General features: G+C 36.3%; 2 protein-coding genes across 3 annotated transcripts in view; one reads left to right on the top strand and one right to left on the bottom strand.

Moving 5' to 3' along the window:
* LOC111510145 (venom protease) overlaps positions 1-19,198 on the top strand; it is a 78,729-nt gene that overhangs the window by 34,809 nt on the left and 24,722 nt on the right. Inside the window, exon 6 of one of the 2 annotated variants that reach the window (XM_074169617.1) lies at positions 1,347-1,898. The exons of the other annotated variant lie outside the window; for it this stretch is intronic. Within the exon in view, the coding sequence (XP_074025718.1) occupies positions 1,347-1,541 (195 nt within the window). The 3' untranslated portion in view covers positions 1,542-1,898. Of the gene's footprint in view, positions 1-1,346; positions 1,899-19,198 lie in introns of those variants that run through there. 2 annotated transcript variants of the gene reach the window in all.
* The window catches only part of LOC111510148 (venom protease), a 32,308-nt gene continuing 19,789 nt past the window's right edge, over positions 6,680-19,198 (bottom strand). The window contains exons 3-6 of the mRNA XM_074169616.1: positions 18,913-19,067; positions 14,945-15,060; positions 9,681-10,104; positions 6,680-6,882 (exon numbers count right to left, since the gene is read on the bottom strand). Coding sequence (XP_074025717.1) covers positions 6,697-6,882; positions 9,681-10,104; positions 14,945-15,060; positions 18,913-19,067 — 881 coding nt within the window. The 3' untranslated portion in view covers positions 6,680-6,696. The remainder of the gene's footprint in view (positions 6,883-9,680; positions 10,105-14,944; positions 15,061-18,912; positions 19,068-19,198) is intronic.

Genomic DNA, 19,198 nt, shown 5'->3' with positions numbered 1-19,198 from the left:
ATGTACCGCTCTTGGTGGAATGAAATGTGCCCAGTCACTTGGCACATTTGGCACACTTGGCACTTGGCACACTTGGCCAACCTTTCTTAGATGTTCCGGACTATCGAGGTTGCAAGTGATGTTCGAGTCTCCAATCAGGCGGATGGCTCTTTTCTGGATTGAATCCAGCAGCTTCAGGGTATGCTTAGTGGCGTAGCTCCATACATCGGAACAATACTTCGAAGAAGGTCTGACCTAAGCTTTATAAAGCATCAAAAGTTGCTCAAGTGTGTACAGTTTTCTGGTTCGGAACAGTGTTCCAAGCTTTTGAGAAGCAGATATTGCAATTCCAGCTACCTGATTGTGCCAAGGCGTATTGGTGGCCAATTCAACCCCTGACAAACTTATCGAAGCAGAAAGCGGTATTTTATATTCTGACATTATTTTATTCAGTTCGGAGACATTTTCATACAATAGACGCCCCAGTATCTAGAATTAAACAAGAAATATCATCAACTACCTTCCAACTAATACATTCTCATCGTCATGTTCGGCAGAAATTACAATAAGTTTTAAATCAATAAATTTATAACCGTATTGCTACAATATAAATCATTTCTGTCGATTATGGTACTACTCAAGAGGTATACAGTTGACTAAGAACATTTAATATTTAATGTAAACTATAAGCTATGTTCATTTTGGGGTTCTGCTGTTTGATTTTGTTTAATTGGGAATTTGTGAGAGTATTGTCTTCTGGGGCCTCATTTTTTAATCAGGTTAACTCTATTATCGAAATAAAAATCGGATGTTCTAAAAAAGAGAGAGAGAGACATTCGATCTTTCCTTTCATGTGATATATCTCTATACCGAATGTTTTTCATTTCGCATCATTCGCAACTGTATTAACTTATATTGACAAGAATTATAGATGAATATCATGCAGTTACTCTACAAATCTTGAAAGAAATCCTGAATTTCATTTCTAAATCTATAAAAAAACGGTTAATTCCGCATTATGAAAAAATTTTATCGCACATATTAGGTATGACGTATTCAAAAAACACTTTATTGTGAGATTTCCACTAAACAGTTTTACAAAAACGCAAGACGTGTTTCGTCATACAATGGCTTCTTTATTCTTTACAGTAAAGACATGCCCGAAGAAGCCATTGTATGGCGAAACACCTGTTGCGTTTTTGTAAAATCGTTTAGTGAAAATCTCACAATGAAGCGTTTTTTGAATACGTTATGGATTTTCATCAAGTATCGGCCAATTCCATCATATATATTATGTATGGGGCACATACACACATTCTTCAATTTTCATGACCAATGTACTAACTCACTCATTGTATTGATTACAGGGGGATTCAGGAGGACCTTTACAAATAGATAGCATTAGTAGTAGCAGCATCAAGGATCTCATAGGTTTATACAATATCATAGGAGTAACGTCATTTGGTAAGCCATGCGGATTTGCAAGTAAGCAACCAGGAGTTTACACAAGGATATCATATTATGTTCAGTGGATAGAAGATGTTGTCTGGCCAGATGATTGAATATTAGAATTCACTGAACTTGAGTTTTATATTAGTGAAAGAAATTCAATTCCACTCATCATTCTCAAATGCGACTTGTTAATTCAACTTTCAGTGGATAGAAGATGTTGTTTGGCCACATGATTGAATATTCGAATTCACTAAACTTGAGTTTTATATTAGTGAAAGAAGTTCAATTCCGCTCATCATTCTAAGACGCGACTTGTCAATTCGACGTTCTAATATTAAAGTTTCCTCATATATGTTTACATAGTTTGGTATTTATTTCTGAAGAATATCTGTGCTGAAATATCGTTGGATACGAGTTTAGTATTTTTGAAATAAAATAAACGAAAATAAACATTATTGAACTTTGTAGTACATTTTCTTTATTAATTGTTTTTTTTATTTAGATGATACTCAACTCTACTGCCTCCTAATACAACTATATTGCCTCCTAATACAACTATATTGATATTCATACAATAACAACAATATCAATCAACATCTCAACATTGCATGTTCTAAAGTGCATATTTGCTTGAGATACCAGGATGGCTTTTCGGACACTGCGTCGATAAATATCGCAAAAAGTATAAATAGGAAAGTTATGGAAATTTGGCAGTACTTCAATTTCATTATAGATTCTGATTCTACGAATGAAATTTAGATATATTCCATGTCACCCGCTTTTCATCTATCTTGTATAATTTCCGAAATATTTGACATTGAGTAATACAAAATTGCATATGCAGGACATTTTTCATTTGAGTACATGTCTCAATTCTATTGAAATTTTCTATAAATCTCTATTTTTTGGAGGTAAAAATGTTTTTCACTTACCATTTTCAATTTTATTTATTATTCCATTCGTCGTTGCTTTCGATAGCATAATGCTTGATATGTTGTTCAAAATTTCTCTGCTTTGTTCAATGAGAACCTTGTTTTTGAATTCACTGTTCGAAGGCATTCTCACAAACAACAAATAACTCGCAGTTCTTAGAGTCACTACTTTTCGGGTTCGAAGACCGTTTCGTGCCAGCAAAACGTCACGAAGGATATCCAAAAATTCACTGCCTTCGAGCCCAAAAAAAGTGGCACTGAAAACCATTTTGTCAACTCACAGTTCACCACAGAGAATAATTTCTCCAGTTACTGTACTAACACGATAGTGACTACACGAGTTCCTCGATGTTAATGAGCAGTTTGCAAGGAAACATCTTATAAGAAAAATTAAAGTGATATAAAACACATCAACCTCAACCTTCTAACACTAGTGAAGTTACTGTGAAAAATATATATGGTTGATTAAAAGTCATTTGTGTATCTGGATGATGATAGACATATATGTTTGTACGTGTGTATTTGTATATGTGTATCAATTCACATAAACGAACCTCATTGTTGTAATATAAATGTGAAAAAAGACATGCCAGTCTGTGCCATATCAACTGATCAGAAAAGTGAAATGTAAGATGAAAAAATAAAACAAAATAAAACTATTATAATTTTCATATAGTCATTGTTCACTGTGGTTCTGACGTTGAATTTGGTAATTATTACGCCTTGTTCAAAGACAAAACGGATTGGTTTAAGTTTAACGATAGTCGTGTAACGAAGTGTTCTGGCGATGTATTGAATTTATTGGAGCCTCTGGAGACACCCTACATGTTGTTTCATGAGAAAGGGGACATTGGCAGATCAAGATCTTCAGATGATATGGTTCTACAGGTTTTTCCGGGTTTTCCTGCAGCTGAAAAAGCAAATGCGCCACTGGAATCAATGAAGTCGCCCCGGAGCGCCAAATAATTTTTATTGCTGTTTCATAATTTCATGATTTGTATTTTGGAAGTGTTATCAAACAAAAAAATAAAGAAAAACTCAGAGAAGGTGAAAGAAAACAATCCCGAATAAAAAACAACTATTTATTGTTTGATTTTTATCAATTCCTACAAGAATTCCACTTAAAGATAGAATGTATATATGCATAATATGTATAATATGTATAATATGATTACCATTTATTTAATTACCTCTTGAAAATCCAGAATTATTCCAAGGGGATGCCCAAAACAAGCACCTCGAGTGCTTAGGAGAACCCTTGGGATAACTGTTCTAATAATATATGTATATTTGAGTATCTTTGTATATCGAATTGAAAAAAAACATGCCCTACTCCGCCGGTTGTAACAAAAATGTAATTGAGCGAAGCTTTGAAAGAGTGTGTTACCTAAAGAAACAAAACTATTTGAGAAACTACTCCAACCAAAAAACGTCCTTGGAATTCGAGATATTTAGTCAGTACACCTCAAAATAAAATTTTCGTTAGTGCTCGCATGGGGTCGAACCTCAAGCTACAGAAGGCGTTTTACATCTGTTCCATTCAATCCTCTTTGATCGTAGAGAAATTACTGAAAATATGATTTTTTTATAGTTCTTCAAAAAAGTGTAGCACTGCCAGATCTGGTGAACTTGGTGTTGGTGGTGTAATAAATGCTAACTCATCCTGAAACGTTCTTGCTCTATTGCGTATAGATTGCTATCACTCCAGTAATGTAAATTATGTCTGTTGAATAAATATTTTTCCACAAATGAAAATTTTTGAGTGATGCAATTGAATTTTATATACCAGTTTATTGTAATCATAACTCAATGCGGATCTACAAGTGATTTCGAATTCGGGTGAAAGTAACCAGGTTCAATTCAATGCTACAAAAATCCAGGCATCGGTTTTCTCCCGAAAGAAAAATGTTTCCGAAACAGATATAATAATGTCAGGACAGACAATTTCGATTTCTGCTTTGATATGTTTGTTGGGTGTTGAAATGGACGGACCCCAATATGTCTTGGCTCAATCATGTCGCTGGAATTGCAAAGGCTGCTTCTCAAAAGCTTAGAACACTGTTCCGAACTAGAAAACTGGACACACCTCAACAATTTTTGATGCTTTATAAGGCTCAGATGAAACCTTTTTTTGTAGTATCGTTCTAATATTTGGAGCTCCGCCCTCACGCATACTCTGAAGCTACCGGATTCCATCCAGAAAAGTGCTATCCGCTTGATTGGAGACGAGAACATCACTTGCAACCTTGATAGTCTCAAACATCGATTTGTCTCCACCAAGAGCGGTACATATCAGAAATACGCGACGAACTGTGGCTGCTCATCGTTTTGAAGTTCAACTCAGTACACCTCGAACTTCGCAGTTTAGGAACTCTCCAATTTGGAGAACTCCGTTTATGTGGAATGAACTTTCTGAGAACGTTTTTTCAAACGGATTTATTCTTCAGCGATTCAAATCTAATGTGAATCGTTACTTTCGCTTAAGTCGCGCTACTTTCGCGCGACTTTAGGATTTTCCTGTAGTGCTTGTGTTCAGTCCTCAAAAAAACATGGAACGATTTGACAACAGAAAATCTGAATAGATTAAGATTTTGAAAACTTTCGAAACTTGCGAATATGATAATGATGTTGAGGCTTATGATATATACAGGAAATATCCTAATCAACTTTACCCAAGAAATCTCCGCAATGCAAAAAGCAACAAACAATTTTTCAGCATTTTCGAGAGATTCTTGCTAAAAAATTCAGAACATTTCATTGAAATCATGACTAACTCATATGATGCTCCAAATATTTTTGATTTTCAAGAATGTTTCTCAACTGAATGAGTTGGTAATCTCACCTCCCTTGTTAGCTGAGCCAGAAGTAAACAGACTAGTATAAATATAAAATATACCGGAAAGAAAATTTATAACTCCATACTAAGTATGGAGTTATGATACTTCACCTATTATTATGAAGCTATTATTGCAGGAGAGGAAAATGCTGTTTTAAGAAAAGGGGATGAGTTAGTTCCTAGCAAAGTATATTGTTAAATTGATTTAGCGTGCCTGCCCTGAGAATGAATGAGGATTAAAAACCAGCGAATTGAATTTCTTCAAAGTTGGTCTTTCATTTTGAACTCACTACATTTTATCAGTCACTGGTCTGAAGAACTTGACAGAGCCCATGAAAAGCTTGTACACAAATTACGTTCTGATGTTACCGACACCCAGTTGCGTTAGATTCATAATGTTTCATCAAACAGTTCTTGCCGAGTTCAAATTCATGATAAACTTTCGAATCCTCACCCAGCAATAAAACCAATGTTTTACTACTAAATTGTATTCGAATATAAATTTTGATATATGAATTATTTAATGCGCTTCAGACTGTAAAGAAGTGCAGTCTATAAACGCACATATTGTCTTGCTTCGCAAACATCGTCAAGAAAGCAAGTAAAGTACATAGGAGTAGAGGTAAGTAGTTCCTATAGGTACATTTATTCGTTATAAGGTTGCTATGATTATCTTTACTTTTGTATTAATTAATAACGAATAGGTGATATATTATATTTGAAAATACTCACTGAATAAAAATTGGAAAATTGGAAAAAATGGACATATCAGACGGCTCCCAAGCATTATAAAACAAAGTGCATACTTGTGAAGCACCAAAATCTCTTGGCGAGTAACGATTCAAGATGAAAAACATGCATTGGAAATACTATGAGAAAAATTGATCGTTAATTTTACATGGTAGCCGTTTCTTTCAACAATATGTCACCAGGACTGCTATTCTAAATAAATATAAGACAAATCCTTGAATGTGCTGTATTAGTTTGGAATCCTTACTCTGCCAAACATATCTATGGGCTTGAGCAAATCCAACAGCAAGTTATCTCTACAAATCCGTGATCAATCAATTAATGCTTTCAAGAATGCTTCAGACGATTATTAGAATTATGGAAACTGGTCTTTAGATTTGATGTTTGCACGACTATATCACCTTACATTAATTGAATAATAATACTAACAAAATAAGTCAATCTAGTTGATATCCAGTAATTCAATTTTATTATTTTATTTTATAAACATCCATACACCTGTATCAGGAGGCGGCTTAATGGGAATGACTTAGATAATATTATCTGAACAGAAAAGAGCAACCAACTATTGGAGGAAATAATATATACTATATCATATCTTTCGTCAAATAAATACCAACGATTAATCACCACAGAGGTATTTCGGGGATGAATACCAACCCAGTTATTCAGATCTGTCATAACATTATGGCACCTACAAAATGACAATTCTCTAAAATAAAAGGCAAAGTTGGTGGATTGAACTATTTATTCATTTGGCCATACATTATCTTCAATCCACTGAATATAATGGGATACCCTTGTGTAGACTCCTGGTTGATTGCTTGCAATACCACATGGCTTGCCAAATGCCGTTACTCCTATTATGTTGTACATGCATTTTATATCTTTGGTATCGTTGCGAATTATTTGTAGAGGCCCTCCTGAATCCCCCTGTAAAATTAATGCAATGAGTGACTTTATAAGTCAATTGGTCATACAAGAAAATGTATGCATACATATTTGAAATACGATACAAAATTGAACAAAAATATGCTATCTACTTCTCTACTAATAACGAAATTATGAGTTTGAAAGCTCATAAAAGCTTTGAGCTTCTTATTGTATTATATCCCCGTGAAGTTCAATCTTGTAAATCCAATTTTTTTTCTGTTAGTTATCTGAGAATCTGGAAAATGGGTTGCACTAAAATGCAGTACCAAGACCAGGACGGTAGCCAGGCAGTTCGACGTGGGTGCTTTGTTCACTCACTTGAATTGACTGCCGTGTTGGTCATTGGTTCAAGCCCTTACGTTAAAAAGTAAGACCTCGTTAATCCTTAGCTCGCACAATTTTCGACTTCTGAGGGTTATCGTTCGTAGGGGTGCGACAGCTGGTTAACAGAAAAACAGATTTTAAACAGAATTGAATCGGTTATGAAATAATTTGGTTCAAAATCTTTTATTTTTCCATTAACACCTTTGTCAATTCCACAATATTTTGTTTCCTTTAGTGCATTTTTATATTTTAGGTTAATTGTTTATTCATTCTCATATTTTTTCCAGATAACATTTTCACTTTTGACTAATTCGGCCATAAGTGAAAAAAAATATTAGATTCCAAACAAATCCATTGAATTTATGGGATAATTATCAGACCAATGATTACTTATGGTGCAATTGCCTGGTGGCCGAAGGCTTTACAGAAAATGGCCCTGGCGAAGCTCTCTGGCTTACAGAGACAGGCTTGTGTGGCCACCAGTGATGCCATCAGTACCAAACCGTCAGCGGCCATGCAGATCCTCCTAGATCTACCTCCTCTCCATATTTTTCTGGTGAGAGAGGCTATATGGACTGCATATAGACTTGTGCACATTGCCAATTGCACAAATAAATTATTGCAGAGTGTAACAGACTCTTGGTTGACACTGGAAGTCACAGCATTCTGAAAATGGCCTATGACTTTATGGCTCCAATTGTCAAGTACGAACTGCCTTATAGAGTACTGTTCCCGAGTAGAGAGGACTGGATCCTCCGGAAGAAGGAAATATTAAGAGCAGATAGTTGTTGGTTCACAGATGGATCAAAAACACCTTCCGGTTCTGGTGCAGGTGTTTTCAGTCGCAGACCCAGGACATTGTATGCAGAAATTGGATAAATCCAACCTTATACACAAGTCATAATATTCTTGGACACTCAAGCCGCGTTGAAAGCTCTTGGATTATACCAAGCAACGTCTAAATTGGTAGTAAATTGCCAAAAACGACTCTCCTCGATAGGAAGACTCAACAGATCGTCTCTGAGGCAAGGAGGCGGCTGACTCCCTTGCAAAGAAGGGTGCTGCAAGCAGCTGCATCGAACCAGAACATGTCATTGGCATCGCTTTTGGCTTTGCCAAACAAACATTGAACACCTGGATGGCAAGACGGCAGAGCCGTACTCTTACCATCTAACCTGAAAGACCATTCACAATACAAACTAATCGGCTTCGTTAAGATGCTGAGTTTATTTGAACGAGTGTGAATAGGTATGAGCCACAATGAACCTTTGCGGGTTGCGGTGGAGGGTCGAATACACCCACTCACTTTAAACGTAACCTAACCTAATTCGGCCATTCTTCTAGGATTTCGAACATGTTGATTTTGTAGACAACAAAAATGGGAACGTATAACAATTAGTGTGGCTGTTTCAAAAAAATTAGGCTGTTTCAAAAGTGTTGTCCCTTTTAATGTCATGTTCCATATCGCAATGGATATTAATTCTTCTGCGTCTTGGTATATACTGGTATATACTGATCGATGCTGTTCATTTTTTGCCAAATTTTGATGTTTGCATATTTTCAGCTTACTATTATACGGATTCAAATTGAACCAAAGCGCTGCCTAAACAGCCCCAAAAGTTAACCAGGCTTTTGGCAATGATAGTATTGATGACATACTGTTCGACGTTGGTTTGCGAAATTAGGTTCCGAAGATTTCAGCCTCGAAGATGAGCTCCAAGTAGTCGGCCTACAGTAATCCTGGACGAGGATTTGCGGACCTTGGTGGAGACTGACCCATCATAAACAGTGCGTGGAATGGCGGGAGAACTGAGCGTCAGCTTTCATGCGGTTTTTGATGGTTTATAATGTATTAGAAGAAGTGGGTGCCCCACGATTTGAAAGATCAACAGATATTGTCACGTTTTGAGTTATTTTCTTCTTTGAATTCGCGCAAACAAAAATATCTTTATTCGATGGAACAAAAATTATATCAGCAGCAGCAGGCTCTGGTCAACTAAAGAGGTTCGATCCTGCTCCACGACAACGCCCGTCTGCACGTTTCACAAATCACCATCCAAAAATTGAACGAATTGAACGTCGAAGTTCAGCCCCACCCACCATACTGCCCAGACCTCTCGCCAACCAACTACCATCTTCTCAAACACTTCGATAACTCTCTCATTGGTAGAACCTTCGCCAATCAGGACTAGCCAGAAACGACCTCCATCGACTACATCGAATCACGATTACCCAATTTTTATGTCGTAGAAATAATTGACTTGTGTCACTTTGGAAAATGTGCACTGATTCAAATAGCGTCCATTTCGATTATTCACTGAGGTATTACAGTTCTGAGTAGACCCATATAAAGGGACAAAACACTAGAAACAACTCAATAATATTTTGAGTTTCATGCACACTGTTTGTTATTGTTAGTCTATTCATGAAATCTTTTGATTTTTTCAAACACATTCTATCAGGAATATACTCACTCTACACGTGTCCTTTATCTTCGTTGTTGAACCTGCACAAATCATCCAATCATCAACAATCCCCTTATTCAATACGGAAAAAGTTTCATTTCTGATCCTCTCATACGATTTGTCACAATCTTTATGAGGGAATATCTCCAGAGTGACCTTCATTAGGCTATCGGTAGGATTTCCTGTCTCCTCCATGATTCCCCAACCAGATGCGATTGGTAGAACATTTGGAATCATTTTCTCAGTATAGAGACAGGCAGCTCTAGCATAGGGGTTCATCTGAATTTCCGTAACCAACTTGAGAAGGCCTATGTCTTGATAGTTCTGACCAGTGTACTCGGGATAGTGAATGAGCTTCTCGACTTCCAATTGTTGCATGTGGGACACATCAGTTTTATTAGTAATACCCACTCGTACAAATTTTGCAGAACCGCTGAAATAAAGAGATATTTTTTTTAATAATGTATCGATTGAATCTTTTTGAGGACTACCACTTCCTTTTTTAAGTAAAATAATAAAATTCTTCGAGAAAATGTGTGATACCCTTGAGTTTGGAACAAATGGATTTATTTATTTATTCTTATTTATATATTCGGGATATAAATGAAAAAATTAACTGCAGTATCCATACAATTGAATTATTATTATATTGAAAATACCGTATAATACACATGTACATAGTGTCTAAAATAAAGGATGAATCAGAATTAAATACAATATCAATAAAAACTGATTAATAGTTATTGACTGAATAAAATAATGAATTATAATTTATAAAATTAGGTTTTCAATATTTTTTTGTATTAAAAATATTGAAGTATTTTGCAAGACGCATCGACATAGAGGAGAGTTCTGGGAACAGTTTGTTCTCTCAAAGAATAAAGTAAATAATTCATGTGCTCTTATTGTTCTATCCGGAACATTCAAGCAAATTATTGATAATAACAATGTATAATCCATTTTGTTTGTTATTTTTTCGTAAAAATGAAATATCTGATAGGTCTGTTTGAACGATACAAACTGAAGGTCGCGGCTAATTCTCAAAATATCATCGTTTTTCGGTAATTCGAATACCTTGTTTCAAAGCAACGAGTTTTAAAAATCGATTTTGAATAGATTGTATTGTGGACTCCAAATGATTAATGTAAACCATGTAAAGACTAAAAAGAATTGCATTATAGAGAGATGTTATTGATTTTGTTTGATTGAAAAATTTACATTTTCCCATGTCATTTCTCATATCCCAGAGCTCTTCTACTTTTATCGATCACATAATCTATATGTTCATCGAAAATAAGTTTGGAGTAAAAAAAATAACTCCTAAATCTTCAAATGAATTAACTCGTGAAAGCAAGGATATTATTCATGTGATATGAAAATGTGTGGATATTTTTGTTACGGGTGAATGCAACTAATTTGGAAAAATTGAGATGTAATTCGTTTTGTTTACAGAGTTCAAATAAATTATTAATGTCACTCTGAATTATTCAGAAATTTGATAAGGACTTTATTTGAAGATAAATCTTCAAGTCATCAGCATACAATAAAAATTTGACATTCCTAAAACATTGTTTAATGTTATTGATATAGATAATAAAGATAAGGGCCCTAGATGAGACCCTTTTGGTCCTCCAGAAGATGTTGGATGAGGTAAAGATGAATACCCGATTTTAAAAAAAACATGTTGCTCAGGTATAATGATGTTTTTAACTACATGAAATATATATTTATAAATTGAGAGTTCAAATGGTTTTGGTATTATTGATATTTTGCTTATAGGACGATACCTTTTTACATTATCTTTCCGTTCGTTTTTGAAAATGGGTATTACTCTCACTACTTTCCAACTGACAGGAAAATATACACAACGAAGAGACATATGAAAGAGAATTGTTTGAGGTGAACATGAAGTACAAGCAAAGTGTTTGCAGAAAATTGTAGGTATTTGACCAGCTCCTGCGCCTTTATTAACATCTAATTCCAATACACTCTGTTCGAGTTCCTTTTTGCTTGAAATAATTTGTGATAAATTACAATTATTATCCGTTTCAGTAAATTGGTCCTTAGAAAATGTATTTTGTTCGACAAAAATTTGGAAATGAATTTGCTATCTTGTGACCATTTTTTTGCTTCAAGATTATTTAATTGCATTTTGTGCGGAATCTTGCTGACCGAGTGTTTTTTAATTGATTAAAAGTTCCAAAAACTTTTGGGATCATTCATTACGTGTGTATCGACATTTAAAATGTAATTGTCGAAATCTTTCTTTATCATTGATTTTTGATCCATTTTTTATGAAACTTACTTTTTTCTTTCAGTTGAGCTATGAAGGAAACTTTCTACTTTTGAAAAATTTTGAAAAGTTTTGATCAATTAATTTATTTACAATACAGTCGAATTTCTGAACAAAGGAATCTACTGAATAGGTCTTTAATATATCTTCCTGAAAAAATATCAGGACAATGGTGTTCCGACCCTCCCTAGGTCTCTTCAGTGGTGCTATGCTGAACCCCAAACGCATTGCTGGACTCAACAAACCTGAGTTAATGAGGAAGATGACATTTCCCCTCACGAAAATGCCATATCTCATTTAGTTATAAGAAAATAGATAAACCTCTCTTCTCAACACGTTACCTCTGAAAACTAAAATGATAACGAGTATTTCAATGTTTATGATTACAATTCTTTTCCTAGAGTTTGAAGTTCGAAGAACTGAACCCTCTGGCGTGAAATAAATCCCAAACTAGCATTACTTCCATACATTCTTTCTGTTTTGGATTCACTATTCGAATTATTGAATATCTCCATCTAAATCTCAAGCAGAGATAGATCCACATCAAGAACGTGCAGTTCATACTGTAATGAATCTGAAGCCGCCCCTGACCCATATGCCGACCGACTCGGCGAACAAATACATGACATCACTGCGAAAGAATGCAGTCGGGAATCGCCGGTAAAACTCTAAAACCGAACCGACTACAGATTTCTAGAAAGGACTGTTACCAATGTAAGCACGGCTCCCCGACCCAAGAGGGCAGTTCAGAACGAGCGGCTAAACAAGAAATTTTAAATAGTGGGAATAAATTAAGCGTTAGTTTATAAGTGTTGTAATAAATAAATTAGTTTGTGATTAGTGAAATATTGTTGGAAATGAATTTGTTTAAGACAGTTAATTTATTAATTTGTTACAATAATGTTACAAAACCCCTAGCGCCGCAGCTGACTACAGTCACCCAATTCGACGAAGGGACCTCTACCTGAGCATGACGTCACACGCGCGTTGCCTCCCTAGGCGGTAACTGGAAAAGTCTCGAAAAGAAATCGAACGTCGATCCTGAGAGCGAAGCATCGCGATGGATATGGAATTTCTAGAAATTCTAGATGCATCGATCTTACTATAAAAGAGCGAGTTTCTTCGGCAAGATGATTAGTAAGAGAGTGTTCGAAGTCTCAAGCAAGCGAGTATTCTAAGTGAATTATAATCAGTGCAGTAGTTGTGTATTAAGTAAATAAAAGTTGTCTAAGTATTATTAGTGTTGTTGTTTTAAAAACGAACCCCAAGTAAATATCGTAACAGTGGTGTCAGAATTGGGTCACAATGGGATTCCTTGATGGTTCAGAATGGTCTACTGAAGAGGGCTTGGGAATCGGCCGATGGCAAGAAAGTGATTTCCCAACTGGTGGTGCCTATGTCAAGAATAAGTAGCGTCTTGGAAGAGATCCATGGTGGTAAATCGGGAGGACATCTAGGAGTTAACAAAACCTTGGATAAAATACGACAAAAGTTTTTCTGGGTTCAGTGTCGAGAAGATGTAGAGCGATGGTGCCGAAGATGCCCAAGATGTGAAGCCAGCAAAGGTCCTAGAACAAGATCCAGAGGTGAGATGAAACAATACAACGTTGGTGCTCCCTTCGAACGGATTGCCATCGATGTAGCCGGACCATTTCCGATGACGAATGATGGCAACAAATACATCCTAGTTGCCATGGACTACTTCAGTAAATGGGTTGAAGCTTACGCCTTGCCTAATCAAGAAGCATCCACAGTTGCAAGAGCTCTGGTGGATAACATGTTTGCAAGGTTTGGTGTGCCAATGGAGTTACATTCCGATCAAGGAAGAAATTTTGAGTCGAATTTATTCAAGAAAGTCTGTGAATTGATGGGAATTAGCAAGACCAGAACAACTGCCGTCCACCCACAGTCTGATGGCATGGTCGAGAGGTTCAACAGAACTATGGAAGAACATATTTCCAAAGTAGTAGAAGAGCATCAAAAAGACTGGGATCGACATCTTCAACTTGATGGCCTACCGAGCAGCCGTGCACGATTCCACAAAGCTCACCCCAGCCAGTATCATATTCGGAAGAGATCTTCGCTTGCCCTGTGACTTGGTGTTCGGATCACCAATTGTTGAAAATAAAGAGGTGCAAGATTACGCAGACGAACTGCGAGATAGCTTGACAAGGATCCACAAAATTGCTAGAAGAAGATTAAAGATGACTAGTGACAGGATGAAGGCTCGATACGATCTTAAGGCAAATACTGGTGGATTCAAAGAAGGAGATCGAGTGTGGCTGTAAACCCTCGTCGTAGAAAAGGAATTTCCCCCAAATTAAAGCCATCTTGGGAAGGGCCCTACACGATAGTAAAGAGAATAAATGACGTGGTGTATAGGATTCAAGGTAGTCCCAGAGCAAAAATGAAGGTCGTTCACCTAGAAAGACTCAAACGATACAATGGGGACAACGACATATTGTTTGATCGGGACGATCAAATTTGAGAGGGGGATAATGTTACAAAACCCCTAGCGCCGCAGCTGACTACAGTCACCCAATTCGACGAAGGGACCTCTACCTGAGCATGACATCACACGCGCGTTGCCTCCCTAGGCGGTAACTGGAAAAGTCTCGAAAAGAATTCGAACGTCGAACCTGAGAGCGAAGCATCGCGATGGATATGGAATTTCTAGAAATTCTAGATGCATCGATCTTACTATAAAAGAGCGAGTTCCTTCGGCAAGATGATTGGAGAGTGTTCGAAGTCTCAAGCAAGCGAGTATTCTAAGTGAATTATAATCAGTGCAGTAGTTGTGTATTGAGTAAATAAAAGTTGTCTAAGTATTATTAGTGTTGTTGTTTTAAAAACGAACCCCAAGTAAATATCGTAACAATACGTTCAGAGATGAACATTGGAGACATGAGATCATTTATACGCTTTGTGTATTTAATATATTCCTCGCATTCAAACTAATTCTCTTTCACAAAATACTCACTATGTGTTGTGATAGAAACAATGGGCAGCAGTGAGTACGAAGTTGTGGCTGATTATTGATCCACCGCAATACCACTCTATCGGCGTTTTTGGGTGTGCTTGATATCCAATTAGTGCCTGAAAAGTAATAAATTCAAAAAATCATCTTTGGTTTACTCATAGTGATTGATGGTCAATCATTCAAAACTTATAAGTATTGAATAGAACTGGCCGATACTTGATGATAATTATAAACGCGAAACACGTGTCGCGGTTTTTGTAAAACCCTTCTTAGTGAGAATCATACAATAAACTGTATTAATGAGTTTTACTTATAAATATATTGATAATGCTTATCAGACCCTATCCACTGTTAGAGCGCCTACCTATAAATACTCCGTCACTTCTCAAAAATTGTGAGGAATCACTGAAGTTCGAAATATATTATTCCATTTAAGCCAATAAGCTAGATATAGGTGCCCTAGACTCTTGAAGTATGAAATTTTCGAATTGAAGTTTTCAGCTTTCACGACCGGAAATCGAATAGGAACATTGGTTATCCAGACTAGATAGCCATGGCTGCGAACGTTTCGCCTATAAATGCGATGAGTAGACTCGTTGAAGAGACACTATGCTGTGTGTCATTGATGTTTATAGCGACGTAGTGGTGTGGAGGAAGACTCTCCTGATTGGCTCAGTTTGATCGGGCATTGGCGGATAGCTGAAAACCATGTTTTTCGTGATTTATTTTCTTCTCTGAACGTTGTTTTGACACTCATAAACCTTCATGGCTTTCTGTTTTGAATTGCGAGTGAGTGGCGAGTTGTGTAAAGAACGTCTCTTCTGTCGAATCTTTTGTTTCCCTACCCTCGTTTTGAACCTTGAAATTATGTTAGCGTGATGTGAACATCAAGTCGGCGTCTCATTACTTGGTATATGTGAAGTAGTCCATTGTTCCATAATGGCGGCATATCCTTCAAATCTCTAGATTGAACTCATGGAAAACAATAATAATACAAAATTTGAATTGTCCTGTTAGACTTATGTCACCATAAAAGGCTCCTTTTTTCGAAGATTCAGTAAAACTTATCTCAAAACTGAGCTGATTTTTATGAGTATGTTTCAGATCAATTCCCCAGCAACTTATTTTCTCTATATGTGAGTACAGTTGCAACACATTTTAGTCAGTCGCCTATTTTGTAATAGTAAAATAATAGTTAAATCTTTTTGAACTCAAAAATTGTAGTATTTCATCATCTTGGCTTTTATATACCTCATGGTGATTCAGTAAATGTTCCAATTTGTATTGACCTATCCTTGCCTTTCCTATAGCATTAGTTCTACTCCCATTATTCTTTTATTTTGTCTTACTGTACTGTCTCATTAGGTCGATCTGAGATTCAATATCATTCCCTTCTCACCAACAGTTATATCAATTCCTCTAGGAATCAAAATAGGGTGACTGGGATCCCTACCTATTTTATGTTTTTTGTGAATGCTTCCACAGTCGATTTGGATGTTAAGCCCTTCCTGCTCAACTCATATTTTCACTGGTTTTTTATTTCGTTTTGATGTTCATGACCGTTTTCATAAAAACCATGAATCAACTTCTCCTGAATATAAATGAAGTTTGAATATTATTTCCAAATCTAAAAGACTCATTATTATCTGAATTTCATTAGCTCGGACTTCCATTGTCTACTATGATTCTACTATGATTCAAAATCAAGATAACTATTTGAAGGTTAATCCATCGCTTTTACCTATCCTCTCTTCCCTCTCTTCGCGGGAGATGACCGTTTGGCGGGAGTCGTTTTTTGCTTCATTACAGGTATCCATATGTTGCGTACTGAGTGCGTCGTTGGACAACATATGTGCAGATTCTTTGAACTTGCTCTTGAACCAGTGTTCCTTTCTGTAGAAGATCTCAGCTTGAGACCACTGAATTTATGTTGATGAGTTCAAACATGCTCTGCTATTCCCAACTTACTGGTTTCTCCTTGTTGCGTTTTTCATGTGCTTTCAATTGCGTCTCAGTTTCACCAATATAGGTTTCACAGGGTATTAGGTTTTCATGATTTTCATGAGGCTGCTAAGGATGGTGTTTCCGGATCTGAAGCAGATTCTGATGTGGTACTTGGATCCAATTCTTATAATCTTTTTCAACAATCCTCTGATAGGAGTGCAAGCACTGGCTGTGATGACTTCTCTTCCTTGCGAGCAGAAGATAGCAAGACTTTCCTTCGTATTACAGAGCCCGAAAGCCTGATCTACTGAAGTCTTGATGATTTCTCTTTTGGTAGATTGATGGTGGTTGGATTTGTGATTCATATATTGTCCTGTGTGAGTGGGTTTCGATATACAGATGTTTTCCACTTAGTGTCGGTCCTCTTCAGTCCTTCATCTTGTGTAAAGAATTTGCCCTTCAGTTGGGATTAGCAGTTCCGTAGACAGTATCCTAGCAATTCCCTAGTGATTTCATGATTCCATTATTATCTGCGTAATTCTTAAGGGACATTGGCCCAGTATACATCTAGAATATTCTAGAATGTCGTATAAATGAGTATTACAGCAGTTTGGTGTGAATAAGTGTCACTGTCGCATAAAATTATACTTCTTGTTCTCAGAAGCCAAGATAGTCGGAAAAGCTGGACAAATTAAGGTATTTTAATATCCAAAAGGTTGTAAGAACCTATTTCTACCTGTGGAAATGTCCGATGAGGTCAGTGCCGAAGGACTCCTAACGAAATCATCTTCGAACAAAGGTGATCAATCAATGAAGTGATACTGAAACGAAAGTTCTTCAACCATAGAATGTCCGGTACTGATACCATTATTAGTACATCAGTGAAATTCAATCGATCGCTCATTATTTTGCTGATGTAGGAAAGTATATACCCGGTGTCGACAAAATAGGTATTGTTGGGAAGTTGACCTACCAGTTATGGATCATCTATCACTAAATAGGACTTCTAAGATGAATCTAAACAAATCTGACAGCTCGTTTACTGAGAAAGAAATGCGTTCATTCCAAAATGTGGAGTATCAATGAAATTTTTAGCGAAACCAGATAGTAATAGCAATTAAAACAGTTCAAATGTTTAGTTTTTGTTTGTTCTGTCGAAAGAAAGGACACCGTGTACAGATCCGTGTGTGAAAATTCAAACATCAAGCTATGAATGCTTATTGGAAAACTGAATGAGCATGCCCATTTCTGGTAACTGAAGATGCCCAGTTAGTGAGAAAAGAGAAATAAAATCTATACTATATAGAGAAGCAGTAGGAATTTCAATAGTTTTGATTGTTGTTAAAACCAATTGGGTTACTGTGAAATATCTGAAACAACTGAAAGAAAAATCGACAGTCATGTTTGTCGATAATCAAGAGGTTATTAGTTTCAATAAAAATGAAGAACATCTCATAATAACTTTTCTTTTCGACGCCTGACATGTTTGCATACTAATCAGTAGTCTGTCTACGTCTGTAGTATGTCTGTCAAGTAGTTTTCCCGATGTTTAAATGCAAATAATATGTGACTGATTGGTATCAAGGTCCTGGTACAATCATATCCAATTTTTCCAGGTTTCGGAAAGAAGGTGGCTCAGATCAGCGTATGTGTTCCCGAGCCAAACTTGCTCTGAGTGTTATACACAGTATTTTAGAAGATGCAGAGCAGCATTGCTGCATGAATACAGGGAATCCGTTGTTGTTGTGCACATTCAATATCATGGAGCGTGCAGTTATCAGAAGTGAAATTGTGCACCAATTTGCGAATACTCCAATACTGAATGATATGTCAGTAATGGAGTATCCTTGATACGTAGAAGAAACTGAAATAAGTCACTGAACTCTTGTTGAACTTAATTTTTTTTGTTAGGAAAAGTGATATATTTTTTAGTGCCGTCCACTCAGTTTGATAAGACTAACGAAAAGTGACCCAGATGTGTATTTTATTCCGTGGTGGTAAAGAAGTAAAAGGGTTATATTTACCATATGAGGAAATTCCTTGATTCCAGCTGTGGTACCTCCAACTATCAGTTTATTATAGTCTATCGCACATTCGAGTACATTTGAGTACGTACGGATGATGGATAGTGTGTCTGTTTCTCTTCTCTCATATGCAAACTGTGCATATTCTTTGCACTCTGAAATGATAAATATATAATTATTTTGAGAATGATATCAGTATCTCTGAGTGAAGCCTAGCTTGTAGATCAAACATAGAAGGTGAATTCGCTCTAGATCTTCTTTTGCAGATTTCACTGCGAAGAAAAAT

The sequence above is a fragment of the Leptinotarsa decemlineata genome, unplaced genomic scaffold, assembly GCF_025532065.1.
Source record: "Leptinotarsa decemlineata unplaced genomic scaffold, Ldec_3_MD MMD2_P_RNA_scaffold_5, whole genome shotgun sequence".
NCBI classification, from domain to species: Eukaryota; Metazoa; Arthropoda; class Insecta; order Coleoptera; family Chrysomelidae; genus Leptinotarsa; species Leptinotarsa decemlineata.
This window is presented reverse-complemented; position numbering and strand designations above follow the sequence as displayed.